This window comes from Eubalaena glacialis, chromosome 4 (assembly GCF_028564815.1).
Source record: "Eubalaena glacialis isolate mEubGla1 chromosome 4, mEubGla1.1.hap2.+ XY, whole genome shotgun sequence".
In the NCBI taxonomy this organism is placed as follows: Eukaryota; Metazoa; Chordata; class Mammalia; order Artiodactyla; family Balaenidae; genus Eubalaena; species Eubalaena glacialis.
In genome coordinates this window covers 37,653,876-37,671,401 of record NC_083719.1, presented here as the reverse complement: position 1 = coordinate 37,671,401, position 17,526 = coordinate 37,653,876, and the positions used below count along the sequence as shown (strand labels likewise).

The 17,526-nt window shown below is 36.3% G+C and overlaps 1 protein-coding gene across 1 annotated transcript in view; it reads left to right on the top strand.

Annotated features, from left to right (window-relative positions):
* Nucleotides 1–17,201, top strand: part of HCN1 (hyperpolarization activated cyclic nucleotide gated potassium channel 1) — a 372,899-nt gene extending 355,698 nt beyond the window's left edge. Inside the window, exons 7-8 of the mRNA XM_061187769.1 lie at nt 12,911–13,075; nt 16,336–17,201. Coding sequence (XP_061043752.1) covers nt 12,911–13,075; nt 16,336–17,201 — 1,031 coding nt within the window. The remainder of the gene's footprint in view (nt 1–12,910; nt 13,076–16,335) is intronic.
* Nucleotides 17,202–17,526: the final 325 nt, after the last annotated feature.

Below are 17,526 nucleotides of genomic sequence, written 5' to 3'. Positions count from 1 at the left end.
AATCCAATATAAAGCATCCCCATCGAGAAGAGTTCTCAAGCCAGGCCATCCCATGGGCTGCTGACCAGGTTACAGATGACTGTTTCTGAGATAGGCATCAATCTTGGAATCAGTTTTCACAGATATTCAGAGTCATATGATAAAAGCTTACAAACTTGTACACACAAATACTGCTTCTAACCAATTTGATAGACACGAGCTACTGGCTTAATGTCAGGTAGATTTCTGAGGAATGAAATTTTCTTTGGATGCCAAAGTTTTGCATGATTTTCTCTGGATGCCAAAGGTTTGCTTGATTTTTTCCCAAAACAACCTTTCATATTATCTTCACTCACAGCACAGTTACCCATTAGTGGTTTTCCTTTACATCTAGGTTCAAAATTGTGGATGCCTCATCACCTTTCAAGCTCTTTTGAAGCTTCATTTCGCAGGAATTCTTGGAAGAGATCATTTCTGGGTGCTATAGCTTTATTTCAGGCAAATTCCCATCACCTCATATCCCAAATTATTATCAAAACTTCTTTACAACTCTTTATTTTAACTGGTAAGAACCTCCCTCTTAGTTCATTTTATAAGCCAATTATAAATTAATATTCTTGTGTCATAAAACAAAAGATTTGAAAGAGAATAAATTTGCCTTCAAGAGAAAAAGAGGTTGAGTGTCTTTCCCATATTTGGCATGATATCTAGAGAGTTAGAACTCCCCTCTCTGTTTCATATAATCTCCTTTCCTAAGACAATATTTTATAAACAAATTTCTTCCTTAAGAGCACTGCAATACCATTGTGGATTGAGACCCAACTTCTTATCTTTAGAGGAATATTCTCTATGCCTAATCAAAATCCTACGATCCTGTGAAGCTGCTGTTTTTGCAATTCCATGAAAACCTCCTTATAAACTGTTCTCTTAACCTGTGCTCGTGATTATTTCATTCTAATGTCCTTTGTTGCCCCACCCCCCTTCCTTTTTTTCCTGTCCTCTCCATCCTCATGGTCTAAGCAGTGCAATTTCTACACTTCTTTCAGAGCCTAAGGCCTTTAATGCCACCAATGTTGTACAGAACTGGATTTTTAGATTTTTATAAACTTTAAAGTCACTAGCAAACGATTTAGCTTTGGACTTATTCTCAAGCTTTTGTTATATATTGTACTTGAATTTCTAATTAATTATAAAAGCTTTGAGTCAGGATCAGTATCTTTCATTTCTTTTATATTTCCCATAGTTTCCTCCAACGTGCTGGTACAAGGAAATCATTCATTGACTTGAATTTATGCTATCCCTTAAATTCCATTTCTTTTTGTCACCTTTTCCCAACTTATCTTAAAGTAAGAACCCTATTTTAGATGCAAATTTGACAGCTACAAGAATTCATTTCCAAAAAAAGTCCATCATTGGCATTACCTAAGATCTTGTTAGAAATGCAGTCTCAGGCCCCACTCCAGACTTACTAAATCCTAATCTGCTTTTCAGCAAGACAGTATTGTGCATAAAGTGATCTTATGCGTATTAAAATGTGGGAAACACTGCACTAAAGAATCCAGTCTGAATCAGTTGACCATTGACTTTTACATTCAATAAGCCAAGAAAATGTGTATTAAATCTCTATTTTATCATCCACATGTGTATGTGTGTTGTGTGAAAAAGAGAATAAAGAGAGAGAACCGGGGGAAATTTTGGAGACAAACAACTTTTTTGCTGTAGTAGACTTACCTCATAATTATCTAGTGAATATATTTTCTATTTAGACTATTATTCCTGCTATACTTTTTTTAAATTTTATGTTAAACCACATAGGAAAACAGAGCTGTCAAGATATTACTTCAGAAGACACACTTGAGGTATCTAAGAGCCGAAATCATTTGATGAATTTTTAAAAAGCTGGCTGCTTTTTAAAGGCATTTATAATTCAAGGTGTTTGATTAACTTTTAAAGAGTTGAGTGTTGGTAGATTTAAAATCAGAAGGAAAGATTTGGAATGGTCTGGTAGATTTTTAAAGATGGATAGAAGCAGGAAAACTGTAGTCTCACTCTTCTTAGCGTTGATATTTTTATGTGATTTTTGTTCCAATCACATAACACATCCCCTTTAATCTTCTGTACATCATGTGGGCTAACATGGGGCTAGCAGTGATTGTTTCTTATCTACCCCATAGATATTCTGAAAATCACTGTGATAGTCCATAAAGTATTGTAATTTGCCAATGACAAGTAGTATAAATGTATAGTAGATATCAGTTTATAAATAGTATTGTGTGAAGCTGATTTTATGCAGACATTAGGTAGTTGAAGGAGTCACAAAGGAATTTAAAGACACAGACATCCTAAGGAAGGGGAAGGGGAGAGAGGTTAAGGGGTGAAAAGTATAAACCTTAATGGAAACCTCCACATATCCAACAGAATGGAACAGTCATGTCCTAAAAGTGTTTGTAATCAATAGGAACCAGATAAAAGATAAGCGCGACATAGCATCTGGTGAATAGGACCAATGCTCCTCAAAAAGATCCGGCTATTTGGGATGTTGTGTTCAAATGTGAGCACCTTGTTTTATGAAGAATGTTTCCAATCCGGTGTAAGTCTTTCTGCTTCTCATCAGTTGATTGACTCATTCATTCCTTGTTCCGTGAACCAAGTGATATTGTGTGACTAAATCTATGGTAAGGGCTAGACATTGCAAATGTGATTGTTGTACTTTTCATTGAATACCTTATAGTTTAACATCAAGAAATATCATATAGACAAATAAGTGTAATAATGTGCTGTAGAAGCTAAGATGCAAGATGATCAAAGTAGAGTAGAGGCACAAAGATGAATTCTGGTGAACTAAGAAAAGGTGTCCATCGGTGTGAAGCCATCTTACTTGAGACAAGTCTAAAGAATTGGGATGGTTAGTTTATAAACAAATTGTTTATGAGAGGGTGGAGGGTGTGGGAGATGGTTGTTATATTTCACAAATTTGGAAGGTTACTTGATCTATGAAGCATTACTTTTTCCTTGGTTCTAGCAGGTAGAGCCAAAATCACAGGAAAAAATAACAGAGAAAGGAGTAGAAACATAAGGGAAAAAGGAACTCATGTTGTGAGAGTGTCCATACTGTACTAGGCTTGTATCGGGCACTTTATTGGCACTTTTTTAGGTAAACCTCATAACAATTTTGCCAGTGCATAAGTTGTCTGAGGTGTCACTACTAGAGTCAATACTCAGAGCCCCAGGTGACCACCCTAATCTTGTGTTTTAAGAGAAATAAATTGACCAAACATATGGGGAGAGCTAAGATTAGTTTGCCAAGATAATAACTTTAAACGAATAAATAATCATAAATAATAGCATGAGCTGCAGCAGAGGACACTAATAATTGTGCAAGTACCACTGTTTCTCTGGGAATTGAAATATTCAGTTAGATATTTAGAAAAAAAAGCAGAATTGGTTTTTCTGTTTATTAGAATAGCTGTCATGCTATAAAATCTACCTATATATAATATACTAAATACAATATCTGTATTTGGAAATAAATATGTTATATCTAATCTCTCTTTCAGAAAATTATTTTAAAAATGTGAAATGTTTCAAAATACATCAAATATCAATACTACAAAATTTACATCTCTTTTATGTTTTATCCTACTCTAAATTTCTTTAGATCCTTATTTAGATCCATTTGACACTTAAAGTGCTTCTTCTACCAGCCAAGTTTGATATACAAATTGCTTTAAGCCAAATGTTACCTCACCATGCCATAAGAGGTGATATTTTACTAGTTCACTAATATAAATATGGAAAGATTACAAATACAAATAGAAAACTAAAAAGTGATATTTCTTCTTGCACATTATTATGAGGCACTGGATTAGAAACCCAAATAATTTCTAGGAAATTAGTATTTTAATGCACAGCAGAGAATTACTTTTAGTTCATCATATCGGGTACAAAAGAAGGAAGCAGCTCTTGCTTAGGTTACTATGAGCAGCCGAGCCCAAATTTTCCCATAAATTCTGGAAACTCAGGTTTAAACACTTTCATTACCTTACAAATTTCTGTCATAAGTTCATGATTAACTCTGTGTTCCTGCAATATCAAGCTCTGTTTTAGAGGTCAGAGAAATATTTCTGAATTGCAAAATTCTTGAGGCCATTTGCCCTACCTTATAAAATGACTGTTTATATAGGTGATGGTAATGTCAGGTGGACTGAAATGTTTATAATCAGGGTTAACTAATGTCAGCAAAAATAGCATTGGGTGGTTGATATATCTCATACCCTAAGGATTATTAAAAGTATATATATATAGTGTGGTAGGCCAAATTTAATCTCCCGGGACACATTTCTTATGATGCTGAAAAACGGAAACAGAGATTTATAATACTCCTGTGATGGGATGTGTTACTCTTGGTTTCCCTCTTGGGTAAGTGAAATAACTTAACCTGTAAAGAAAATAACTTATCTTGTAGAGGAAAAACAGGAGAATAATGCAGAAATAAAATTAATATGCCAAGTTCCCATTACTTGTGCACTTAATTATCATTTAGAAATTTGTATCCAGATGAAAGGATATATTTCCAAGTAAATTTGTATTAAGATTTTTAAAGCAGTGATTACACCACTAGGAAACTCCTAGTTGAGTTCTCAGAGAATAGACAAACAAGGAAAAAAAGGCAGAAAGATTGAAACAAGCAACAGAGTCTAGAAAATATGCCAGAAGACTCTGTTTTAAAAAGGTTATATCTGTAAGCTGCACTCAGCTTGTTCTTTGGGAGTCCAATTTTATTTCATTTTATATTTTATTTTATTTTCCTTGAGAAGTCAATCTGAGCACCCCAAAGCAAGCTAATTTTCTAGGTAGTGAGTAATAACATATCCACCTTGAAGAAAACATTACCAGACCTTCTAGATACTTTCTTCCTTATACACATTGCACAAAAACCTCAAAGATATATTGTGCTGCTTAAAGAAGGTGCTTAAAGTGTTCAGCAAGTTCTGTTACAAAGAGAAGATACTCAGCAGGGGAGCCATTATTATGCCATCTTAAAACTTAAGACTAGAACTTAGTGTCAATCTGGGGTTTGTCCACTCTCACTGATGTACTCATCAGCATTTTAAAACAATTTCTCTGGGCTAAGAACCCAAGGCAGCAGGCACCGCGAGGGATAAAATAATGTTCCTGTATGGTTGTTGTCTTTAAAATGTCTTAAACTAGCTAGGGAGATAAAGTCAATAGTTAGGAAACAAGTAGAAAACACAATACAGGAAATTAAAAATAGTGATGAACTAATATCTACACAATTCCTAAGGAACCCAAAGGATACTATGAGATACAAATGACTAAACTGGTTTTTCTCTCTCTGTCTTTTAAACACACACACACACACACACACAGAGTAAATACACAAAAACTCAATCTGTAACACCTAACACAGGACTCTCTTCACTCAATAAGTAGATCCCCAAAATAACTTATTATCAAGAGAAAATTAATTTACAAAGAAACACCTACTCTATTCATATGGAATCTGGAAATTCAATTCATGAAATCTAAGATTCTTTTATGATCAGGTTTACTTTTTCTCATTGCTAAGTGTGTGGCATTGTTTATTTCTCTTCATGGTGGAAACAAAGAGTATGGAGGCATTAAAAGAAGAAAGGACTATTTAAATTGTTTTTCACACTGACCAGTGACTATTTCTAGAATATATCCTCATGAATATACCCTCATTTGATCTGTTTCTCACTAAGAAATTATCGAAGAGATGCTGAGAGATAAAGGCTGAAGAGTTTTATGTTGGGAATGAACACAGCTCACTAGATAACTTCTGAAAGGACTTTGCTAGTGAAAATCTATATTTAGCCCTTAGTTCTTCCACCGGTGATTGAAACTAATTTTGTAGAACATGTTGCTATTTGGTTCAATAATTCATTTCAGCAAACATTAAGCACCTACCAGATGCCATGGAAGCACTAAAGATATAAAAATCAGTGGAACTTTAGATATAAAATATGACCGAAGTCTGAAGTTATGGATTAAATGTTGATAAAACGCTAGAGATATAATTGAATTTTACATTTTACAGATACATAGATGAAGGTCCAGAGAATATAAGTATTTGTCCAAATCTTCACAACCAAGATCAATCAGTCTGAGACTGTAACACTGGACTCCTAATCCCAGGCCAATACTCTTTATACTACACCAAAAAGAAAAAAAAAACTCAAAAATAACCTAAGAAATTGGATGTATGTTAAGGTAGCAGAATCGGCAGGTAACCATCACTGCTGCAGAAAATCACCAAAATAGCATTCTACTTCATTAGTTGGCAAGAAATCAACCAAATTGAAATATCAGTTTTCATTCAAAAAATCACAAAAGGTAAAGAATTACATAAGTACGTTGTATTTTAAATAGAATTTAATGAAGAAGTAAGATTTGCTGGACAATAACACCTCTGAAGTTTTCTCATAAAACATGTACTCATTTTTTTTATATAGGCCTAAAATATTATTTAAGCATCATCCTCTAGGAAGATTTCTTCTCATACCGAAGGCAGTATTTAACTGATTCATCAGTTAATTATGGGGACCTATACCATGTAACACATGTCCATCTACTCCATTTAGCTACATATATTGTATATCCATTATATGAGGACTCCAGACAATAGAAACCAGAAAATCATTTGCAAAGAATAATTTAGAGAAAACATGAATATATTTATATCTATGCTGAAATAAATCTATTTTTACTATATCTCCAAAATGACTATAAGTATTGAGAGTAGCTGTATTTTTTCTAATTTTTAAATTTATTTTTTAAAGTACAAAAGTAATATATAAATACAGGCTCGTTGTAAAAAGTATTCGAATAATTTTTAAGCATACAGAAAAGTAAATACAAATCCATTTCTTTACATAAGATGATCCTCAATACATGTCGTTATCTCTTCCCTTTCCAGAGACCAAATTAAAAGTAGTAAAGGAATATTGTGAAGTTTTGCTTTCACAATAAAAAGAAAGAAATGTGGGAAGGAAGTCTTTCCCTCTCTAGGGACACTGTATGAGGATGTAAATTCTTGTAGTTGCTGCTTTCAACTTGTAATCATGAGAGGTTGGCCAAGAAAATAAAGTCATGCCAGCACAGTGCCTCAGCATCACTGAGATACTAAATCCACACTAGCCCTGCCTCCCAGATTTTTATAATTAAGTTATTTTATTGGTAAGCCAGTATTATTCAGGTATTCTGTAACATGCAGTTAAGAAAACTTTTGGAAGTGACGGATATGCTGATGGTTTCAGAGGTACATGGAGATGTCCAAACTCATCAAACTGTATACATTAAATATGTGCAGATTTTTGGTATATCAATTATACCTCAATAAAGCTGTTTTTTTGGTTTTTGTTTCTTAGCTTAGTTTTTTTTGAAGAGCAAGAGGGACATAAATAGTATTTCAGGACAAGAGAAATGGTGTTATGAACTGGATGTCCTTGTCTCTCCCAAATTCAATAAGTTGAATCTCTAATCGCCAATGTGGTGGTATTTGGAAGTGGAGCCTTAGGTAGTTGAATTAGATGGGGTGACTTGGGGTGGGAACTTCCTGATGGGATTAGTGACAGTGTTCGTAAAGGAAGAGATGGGGGCTCTCTCTGCCATGTGAGGATACAGTGAGAATTTGGCCATCTGCAAGCCAGGAAGAGAGCTCTCACCAGAACCCAACCATACTGTCACCCTGATTTTGGACCTCCAGGCTCCAGAAATGTGAGAAAATAAATTTCTGTTGTTTAAGACAATTTTTTTTTTTTAAATTATGCTGGTGGTTACTGATGAAACTTGAAGGAAAAGTAGAGGGAACTTGGAATATAATGCTGAGGGCTATGACCAAGAAGGGAGCAAAGCTCCTGGCAAAACTCCAGAAAAGCTGCTAGCTAAGAGACAGTGTGATGGCAGAGGGCCAACTGAAAAGTGAGGGGAAACAGTGACTTAGGGAAGGTCTCTGTGTGGTACAGTGGACTCTCTGTCCCTCCCTCGACATTGCAGAACAGCCTGTAACCAAGCATTTATTTTCCTGAGGAGAGAAAAAAGCAAGTGGTTCTAAAGTAATTGAACAAGGCAGAGAACTAGAACAATTAAGAGAGATGTTGGTAACCTTGGAGTACAGCCTTCCTCATTCTGGCATTTAGGGAAATATGAGGATAAACTTCCCACCTATTCACCCTAAAGAGAAACTCCAGATCAATAAATGCTGCCACATCACTAGAGTTTTCATCCTCAATAGAAACGGACATCAACAGGTAACTTGAAGAAAACATTCAATATACAAGGGAAAGATCTAGACACAGAGACAGAAACAATGATTCCAGAGTAAAGAGAAAGAATTCAGAAAACACAGCAGAAACTAAAATATAAAATATAATAAAGATAAAATATAAAGACAAAACTTCTTTTTGTTTCCATTTTACAGTGTTATGGCAACATGTATATATAATTCAAAGTATACAATTCAATCGTTTTAGAAATTTCCCAAATTATGAAACCAACACTATGAAAGCCAAACCAAACAGGTTTAGGTTTTCATCACCCCAATAAGATTCCTCCTGCCCACTTATTGTTAATCTCCTTTTCCACCCACTTCCCCAAGCAACCACTGCTATGTTATCTGTCACTATAGATTTCCCTTTTCTGGATTATTTATATCAGTGGAAGCATGTACTATATGGACTGTCATGTGTTGCTTCTTTCACTGTGTTTGTGAAACATTCCGAGGTTCATCCATGTTGTAGCATATATTCATTATTCAAAACCAGATCTCTTTAACAACTACCAGAAGATAGAGGATATTACATCCACAACAAAAGAGAATGATACAATGAGAAAGCAACAAATATAGGAAAATGGAAAGCATTTGTAAATTAAAAATATAAGTACCAAATTAAAAATACATTAAAAACAATGAAAGGTAAAGTTGAGGAAATCTCCTACACTAGTAATCACTATTTTTAGGTTTGTTTATATTCCTTCATATCTTGGGGTTTTTTTCTCTTCTGTGCACTTAGATATTAATTTTAAAGTAACTTTTAAAAAATAAAAGTTATATATCCACAAATAAAAATAATTTAGATAAAGGAAAGTTGAAAAAAGATATAAACAGTACATCTACATAAAGGAACATTTTTCAACGAGAGCAGTGCATATTGGTGGATTTTATTGTCATTTTTTTCGTACTATATGTGATCATTTTTATCATGCTATTATTAAAACCTTGTATCCTGCTTTTCTCTGTTAAACTTTCATGACCATTCTACTATTAATATTAATACATAGACTTTAAAAACTTTACTTTTAATAATTGCCACATAGTTGATTATGAATCTTGACTTATTATTCATTTAAGGCATTCCCATATTTTCAGTTGCATACATAAATGCATAATGTATATCACCATGTAAATAACATTGTTCTGATTACAGACTATTTCCTTAGGCTAGATTGTCAAGTGAAATTTCTGGGTAAAGTGTATGGATACATTTTAAGACCTTTGTTATGTATCATTGGATGAGGCTTATAACCATTCTATATGACAACTTGTACAGATTTGAAAGCAACACTTAGCAATAAAAACATTTCTCATCAGTATGTTTGACATAATTTAGCAATCATAAGTTATATAATATGGCATTAGTACTATAGTGACACAGGAGTTTAATTTTGGGGTAGTGTTGAAAATACTTTTATTACATTTTTTTTTAATTAGAGTAGCTGACAAATTCCATCATATGATAATATGCTTTATGCTTAAACACTGACCAATAGAGATTTATCTTCCTACACACACCAAAGGTACACACACACAAATACACACACACACAAACATGCACACAAACATGAACAGTCCACAATATTATTTTTTCATTTTTAATCACATGTATTGTTTTCTTTCTAATTTTACAAGTAATGAATGTTCATTGCAGACAACTAGAATTACGTAAAAGCATGACGTAAAAAAGAACAATCACCCATAATCCCCATCCCCCAGAAATAACTACCATTAGCATTCTGATGCATTTCCTCCCAGTGTCTACATATTTTTTTTTAATAATTGAAGTACAATTAACCTACAACACTATGTTAGTTCTAGGTGCACAACTCTTATAACCTTTCTACTAGATTTATGTTTGGTTGGGCTACTACCTTTAATATATATTTGCCTTTACCAATGAGATTTTTTCTTTTATAACTTTCATATTTCTATTTCTGTCCTTTTCTTTTTTGCTTAGAGAAGTACCTTTAACATTTCTTGTAAAACTGGTTGTGGTACTGAACTCTTTCAGCTTTTTTTTTGTTTGTAAAAATCTCTATCTCTCTTTCCAATCTGAATGATAGCTTTGCTGGGTAGAGTATTCTTGGTTGTAGGTTTCTTCCTTTCATCACTTTAAACATATTATGCCACTCCCTTCTGGCCTGTGAAGTTTTTGGTGAAAACTAAGCTGATGGTCTTATGCAAAGTTCCCTTGTGTGTAACTAGTTGCTTTTACTTTGCTGCTTTTAATATCCTCTCTTTATTGTTAATTTTTGCCATTTTAATTATAATGTGTCTTGGTGTGGTCCTCCTTGGGTTGATCCTCCTTGGGATTCTCTGTGCTTCCTGGACCTGGATGTTTGTTTCCTTTCCCAGGTTAGGGAATTTTTCAGCTATTATTTCTTCAAATGTGTTCTCTGCCCCCTTTTCCTCTCTCTTCTCCTTCTGGGACTCCAAAAATGCAAATGTTAGTATGTTTAATGTTGCCCCAGAGGTCCCTTAAACTATCCTAATTTTTTTAAAGAATCCTTTTTTCCTTTTTTCTGTTCAGATGGGTGATTTTTACTACTCTGTCTTTCAATTTACTGATCCAGTCCTCTGTATCATCTAATGTACCTTTGATTCCTGCTGGTTCAGAGGCTGCTGGCTGCTGGTGGGTGGGGTTGGGTCCCAGCATGGCGGGCTGCATGGCTCAGAGAGTCCCAGGGCTGGGGCTGGCCCATTGGTGGATGGGGCTGGGTTCCAGTGTTAATAAGGTAGAGGGAGGATTCCAAAATGGTGCTTGCCAGCATCAGTGTCCTTGGGGTATAATGAGCTCCCAAAAATGGATGCCACCAGCATCTGTGTCCTCAGGGTGTGTCCCAGTTGCCTCCTGCCAATCTAGGAGGCTCTAAAAGATCAGCAAGTAGGTCTGACCCAGGCTCCTTCAAATTACTGTTTCTGCGCAGGGTATTGGAGGGTGTAAGATTTTGTGTGCACCCTTCAAGAGCGGAGTCTCTACTTCCTACAACCCTCCAGCTCTCAAGAATGCAAGCCCCACTGGCCTTAAAGCCAGACTTTCTGGGGGTCATCTTCCTGGTGCAGGACCCGCTGGCTGAGGAGCCCAATGTGGGGCTCAGACCCCTCTCTCCCTAAGGGGAATCTCTGCAATAGTGATTATCCTCCCATTTGTGGGTCACCTACCCAGGGTAACGGGTCTTGACTATACAGTGTGTCTGCCTCTTCTACCCTTCTCGTTGTGGTTCCTTCTTTATATCTTTAGTTGTAGAAAATCTTTTCTTCTAGTCTTCAGGTCATTCTCATCAATAGTTGTTCTGTATGTATTTGTAATTTTGGTGTGCCCATGGGAGGAGGTGAGCTCAGGGTCTTCCTACTCTGCCATGTTGGCCCCACCACAATACTGTTTATTAAATTTGAAATGTTTACAAGCATGAACAGTAACAACATAATTGGTGGCTTAGGTGGCATTTCCTAAAATCCTCTCAGTTGCCAGATTGGTTCAGGTGCACTTCTTTAGTACTCCCAGAGTGCCTGCCTTCTATATTATTGCTCTCACCAGCTTACATTTTAAATGAAATCTTAATTCAAATGAACTTTTTCTTTTTACTACCAGCATGTAAGTAATACAGAAGTAGATATGATGTTTGATTCGTGTTTCCAGCCCTAACACCAAGGACATAATGCCTACCACATAATTTACTCACTATGTTTATCAACGTGAACTGAAATTCTTTAAATAAGTTCAGAGGAGTGTGAATTTAGGCCCCTGTCAATAATTATTTTGCTTATTTCCTTTTGTTAGAAGACAGTGCATTTCAGAAACACTTCTCCCATTCCTTTTTTCAAATAGGTTATTTTGGAGCAAAGTTTTTCAATTATTTTAAATTTTTTAAAGAAGCAAAGTCTATAGGATTTTAATACATAAATTTTGGGAAATGAAATAGAAAATCTTCACTTTTATCATTTATTTATCTAGCTAATAAGAAAATCCAAGTTTGCAAATATTTGCTTACCATATATTGGGAATCAAAATTTCAACAAAAGATTTTCCTTAGAAATTACTTAAATGAAAAGCCCCTCTGTGCATTTGGAATATAATTTTTATACTGATCTTACTGGGAATATATGAACTACATAAAGCATGCCTATAATGCATACATCTGAACCTGTGATTCAATTTTGCTTAATCATAAGACTTTCTAAGCCAATGATTTTGGGCTCGCTTTGGTTTCTGTCTATATAATACCATCTGCTCTCTGCCTTTCAGAATTCATAAGAACTTCTATCTGAGAATAGTCTCTTCCTGTTTTCAACTCCATTTTGGATTTATTATTCTTTTTTCTGCATATTTTTGATTCAGGTGAATTGGAATGGGAGCTGGAAGAAGATAATTTTGTTACAGCCTTCCCTTTGAACCAAACGCCTCAATTGTTTAAAAAAAAAAGAATATTTTAAGATTGAGTATTAGCAATTGGGCACTTTTAATTATCAGAAGGGATTTCCTGATAAAATAGAAAATGTTACTAATCATTGGTTTCTCACACCATGAGACTTTTTTCTTTTAGTTGTGGTAGGTCTTAATGACCTTTTAAAGAAAATTGCCAAACAAATCTTTCTTCTTTGTTTTTATAGAGATTTGCCTGTTGACCAAGGGACGGCGCACTGCCAGTGTTCGAGCTGATACGTATTGTCGTCTTTATTCGCTTTCTGTGGACAATTTCAACGAGGTCCTGGAGGAATATCCAATGATGAGAAGAGCCTTTGAGACGGTAGCCATTGACCGACTAGATCGGATAGGTACTCTGTTCAGTTTTCTTCTTTGTGCACAATTCAGTTTTAATCTAGTGGGCTGATACATATTTGCAATCATAAGTCCCAAATGCTAGTATATAGATTGCTTATTAATTAACATAGAAATATAGAAATAGCAATTAGCTCTAGCCATATTTCTAGAAAGATCTGAGGCTCTATCTAACTTTCTCTTCTAAGTATTCTAGGTTTGTTTATTCATCTCTATTTTTGCTAGCTACGCAATCTGATTTCACCAGTGATACCAAAACAATTTGAACCTTAAGGTAAAAAACAATGATTAAAAATTCTACACAGCATTAAAATAGAACTAAAAATGCAGTAATATGAGTCTACATTACAAAATAAATTTTATCACAAGGTTTTTTCTTTCATTTTTAAGGATCAACTTTACATTTATTCTTATATTAAGAATTGAAAACTTGTGCATTTTCATTGTCTCAGTAGAAACTTCTTGAAATGTTTGTAATACAGACTCAATCAGAAAAAGCCTTAATAGAAGTGCCCACATAGCTGCTTTACTTTGCAAACATCAACTTATCTTAAAATCTTCTCTGCTCTCAAATAAAAATATGTAAGTTAGACCTTACTAGTTACACTAGTTTAAAGATTTGAATAATTGCCATAGTAAAGTTAGATGAGTTTGGCTTGCTGTTAACTTCCCAAGATATGCTAGAACATTCTGATGGCAGAAGGTGTTATGCATTCATCTTCCACACCCAGATCTCCTCCTGCACCCTACCCTCCTCTGTTCCCTTTCCCTGCTTAACTCAACTAGCCTTCATATCTCAGTTTAAACATCACTTCCCTGTAGAAACCTTCTTTGACCTTCCACCCCCTTAATAGTCTGAGTACCCTGGAGATGTTCTCCCGTACTCCTGGGAAGTTCCTCCATCACAGCACTGCTTTTATTATTTAAATTGCTCTAGAGATGCTAAGCTTTATGAATGTAGAGATCATGTCTAATTCACTATTACATTCACAGTACCTAGTACACAATGAATATTGTTGAAGAGAGTTAGGGAGGGATGAAGGAATCAATGAACTCAAAGGAGATTGGGGTTGGGATCACTGGAAAGTAAACAAAGAGATACTTCAACTGCTTCATTTTTATTAAAGGTAAGGACTTTTGATTGACGTATGGTTGTGTCAGCTTTTCTTCTGCACTTTACGTCTTTCTTTTCTTCTATATTGGTAGGACAACAGACTGCATAAGGATCTGAAATTAGGTTAGGAGAAGTAAATGTAGTATTTGGACATTACCATTAGACACAGCACACATATTAAAAATCTTATTGATAACTTAGAGATGTAACAGGATGGAGTATCCAGAAGACAGTGCCCATAAAAGAAGCGAGTATACCTAAAAGCATCTTTACTTAATTTGAAAATAACTTCCCTCTTTGTGGTATGTGAGTGTTCATGGTAGAGCCAGAGACTAATTTCTGAGCATATGAGTTTTTTTCCTAAGCCAGCTAAACATATTTTGCAAAAGCATCAAAATCAGGATATTTCAATAGAGAATTTCTGTTAATCTGATAGAGCATCACTTTCATCTAACTTATTACAGTTAATTTTTTATAAGAAAGTTTGCATGAAACGGTTTGCAATCAATAATATAGGCAATAAAATTGCTAGTGAGCACCAGAATTTGCATTTTTAATCTTCACAAAATTCTAACAGTGCATTAAAAGTTATAGTATTTTTCCACAAGGTCCCAGATACTTAGATTATGAAATGTTGACTATTCACATGATCACAAAGAAATATTATCCTTCTCAGTGTTGTGGCCATTGCTTATAAATGCATATATTATAGTTAATTAAGGGAATATGCAAAGTAAGCATTTATGTTTTCTACTAACGTAGAAGTCTTTGTTCTTTGGGAAATTAGGACAATTCTGTAAGGAGAGAGATAGCTATTCATTTTGGCAGTCATTTAAAATGATTGCCTTTCCCAGCAGCCAAGTAAATTATATCATACATTTCCATTTGAAAATATTCCTTTTTAGTTTAGATGTGATACTTTATTTAGTGATATGGCAAATTGATTTACTTTTCAGTTACCATATTTACTTAGGTGATGATGCCATTAAAAAGTCACTGATTTTCCCCTCTTACATCAACCTACAATTGGTGCTAATTGTTATTTTGCCAGAGAATATCTCCTTATTGCAAACCACTCCAAAGACAATAGTGAGAAGGAGAGGTAGTACTTACTGAGGTTCTAGAATGAGCTGAGAGCTTGCCATACATTATGCCCCTGGATCCTCACAACAACCTCTCAGAAGAGGAAAGATTATGAAATAGTTCTCAATCTGGCTGCACACAAGAATCCCCTGGCGAAAGTTTATTTTAAAGTACCAAAATCTGGACCCATGTCTGTTTATTCTGATTTAATTGTTAGGGTGCAGATGGAAATAAGTAACTCTTAAAGCTCTAGCGATTTTGAGACTCTTAAAGTCTCAAAAATATGCAGGTAGAGTAGAGAATCACTGGTGTAGGGCACTGGTCAAAAGCAAAGGCCTTTGCTTCTCAAACTTGCATGTGACAATTACCAGGGGATCATAGTAAAAGGCAGCATCTGGTGCAGCAAGTGGATGAGGCCCAGGAGACTTCATTTCCAGCAAACACTCAACGTGATATAGATGTGGCTGCTTCATAGTCCGTCGTAAATCTGTGATCAGATCTACTCGTTTCCTGTCCCAGCTCTGTCACTTATTAACTATGTTTTCTTGGGCATTACTCTTAACCTTCTTATGTTCCAGTCTCCTTTTGGGTGAAGTGGGATTATGAGCACACTTACCGCAAAGAGTTGTGGATTAAATAAAATAAATCTGCCTAAAGCCTTGGGTAGGGTGCCTGTCACATAGTATGTATTCCATTGTCCTTTCTTGAAAAAGAAGCTTTAAACTGAAATCTTGATTTCAGGCCCATCCTGATCCAAATGCCCTTTCTTCTCCCAAGGTAGCCCTCATGCAAATCTCTCCATTTCTTCTGTAAGATGGCTTTTGCCATGTTACAGACTTTTCAACTTGACTCGTGTAGAAGGTAAGATTTCCCAGAAAGATGCAGGAAGCGTGAGAGACAGGAGCCGTGTGTCTATTTGGTGTCTAAAGGTGAGTGCTTGGCTTTTAAGCCTCTTCTATGAAACACTGCCATCATTCTGTTTGCAGGAGCCACTCGCGCTTGGAGTTGTCATCAGTCACTTATAGACTTTCTAAGTGCCTATCTTCCTTTCGCTGACAGGAAAGAAAAATTCAATTCTTCTGCAAAAGTTCCAGAGGGATCTGAACACTGGAGTTTTCAACAATCAGGAGAACGAGATCCTGAAGCAGATTGTGAAACACGACAGGGAGATGGTGCAGGCAATCGCTCCCATCAGTTACCCTCAAATGACAGCCCTGAACTCCACGTCCTCAGCTACCACCCCGACCTCTCGCGGGAGGACACAATCTCCGCCGGTGTACACAGCCACCAGTCTGTCTCACGGCAACCTGCACTCCCCCAGCCCCAGCACACAGACCCCCCAGCCGTCGGCCATCCTCTCGCCCTGCTCCTACACCACTGCGGTCTGCAGCCCTCCCGTTCAGAGCCCGCTAGCCACTCGAACTTTCCACTACGCCTCCCCCACTGCTTCCCAGCTGTCACTCATTCAGCAGCAGGCACAGCAGCCACCGCAGACCAAGCAGCAGCCCCAGGCTCCGCAGACACCCGGCAGCTCCGCACCGAAAAACGAAGTGCACAAGAGCACGCAGGCGCTTCACAACACCAGCCTGACCCGAGAAGTCAGGCCCCTCTCGGCCTCGCAGCCCTCGCTGCCCCATGAGGTTTCCACCCTGATTTCCAGACCGCATCCCACTGTGGGCGAGTCCCTGGCATCCATCCCTCCCCCCGTGACCACGGTGCACGGCTCGGGCCTGCAGGCAGGGAGCAGGGGCACGGTCCCCCAGCGGGTCACCCTGTTCCGACAGATGTCATCGGGAGCCATCCCCCCCAGCCGAGGGGTCCCACCGGCACCCCCTCCACCAGCAGCCGCTCATCAGAGGGAGTCTTCCTCAGTCTTACATACAGACCCAGAGACAGAAAAGCCACGATTTGCTTCAAATTTATGATCCCTGCTGATTGTCAAAGCAGAAAGAAATACTCTAATAAACTGAGAATATTCTCAGATCTTATTTTATTCTATCGCCTGATAGATCCCTATAGCCTACTATGAAGAGATATTTTAGACAGCTCTGGCCTACATGCAAAATGTAAAAAATATATATATATATATATATACACATATGCTATTAAATCTATATCTAAAAATCTCAAGAAAAGTTCAAAAGACTTGTTTAGCATTCAGTGTTTTATGTCTTCCTTTCTTTAAATCATTAAAGGATTTAAAATGTTGTTGTAAGATTATTTATTTTTAACCTACTTTTACTTAATTCC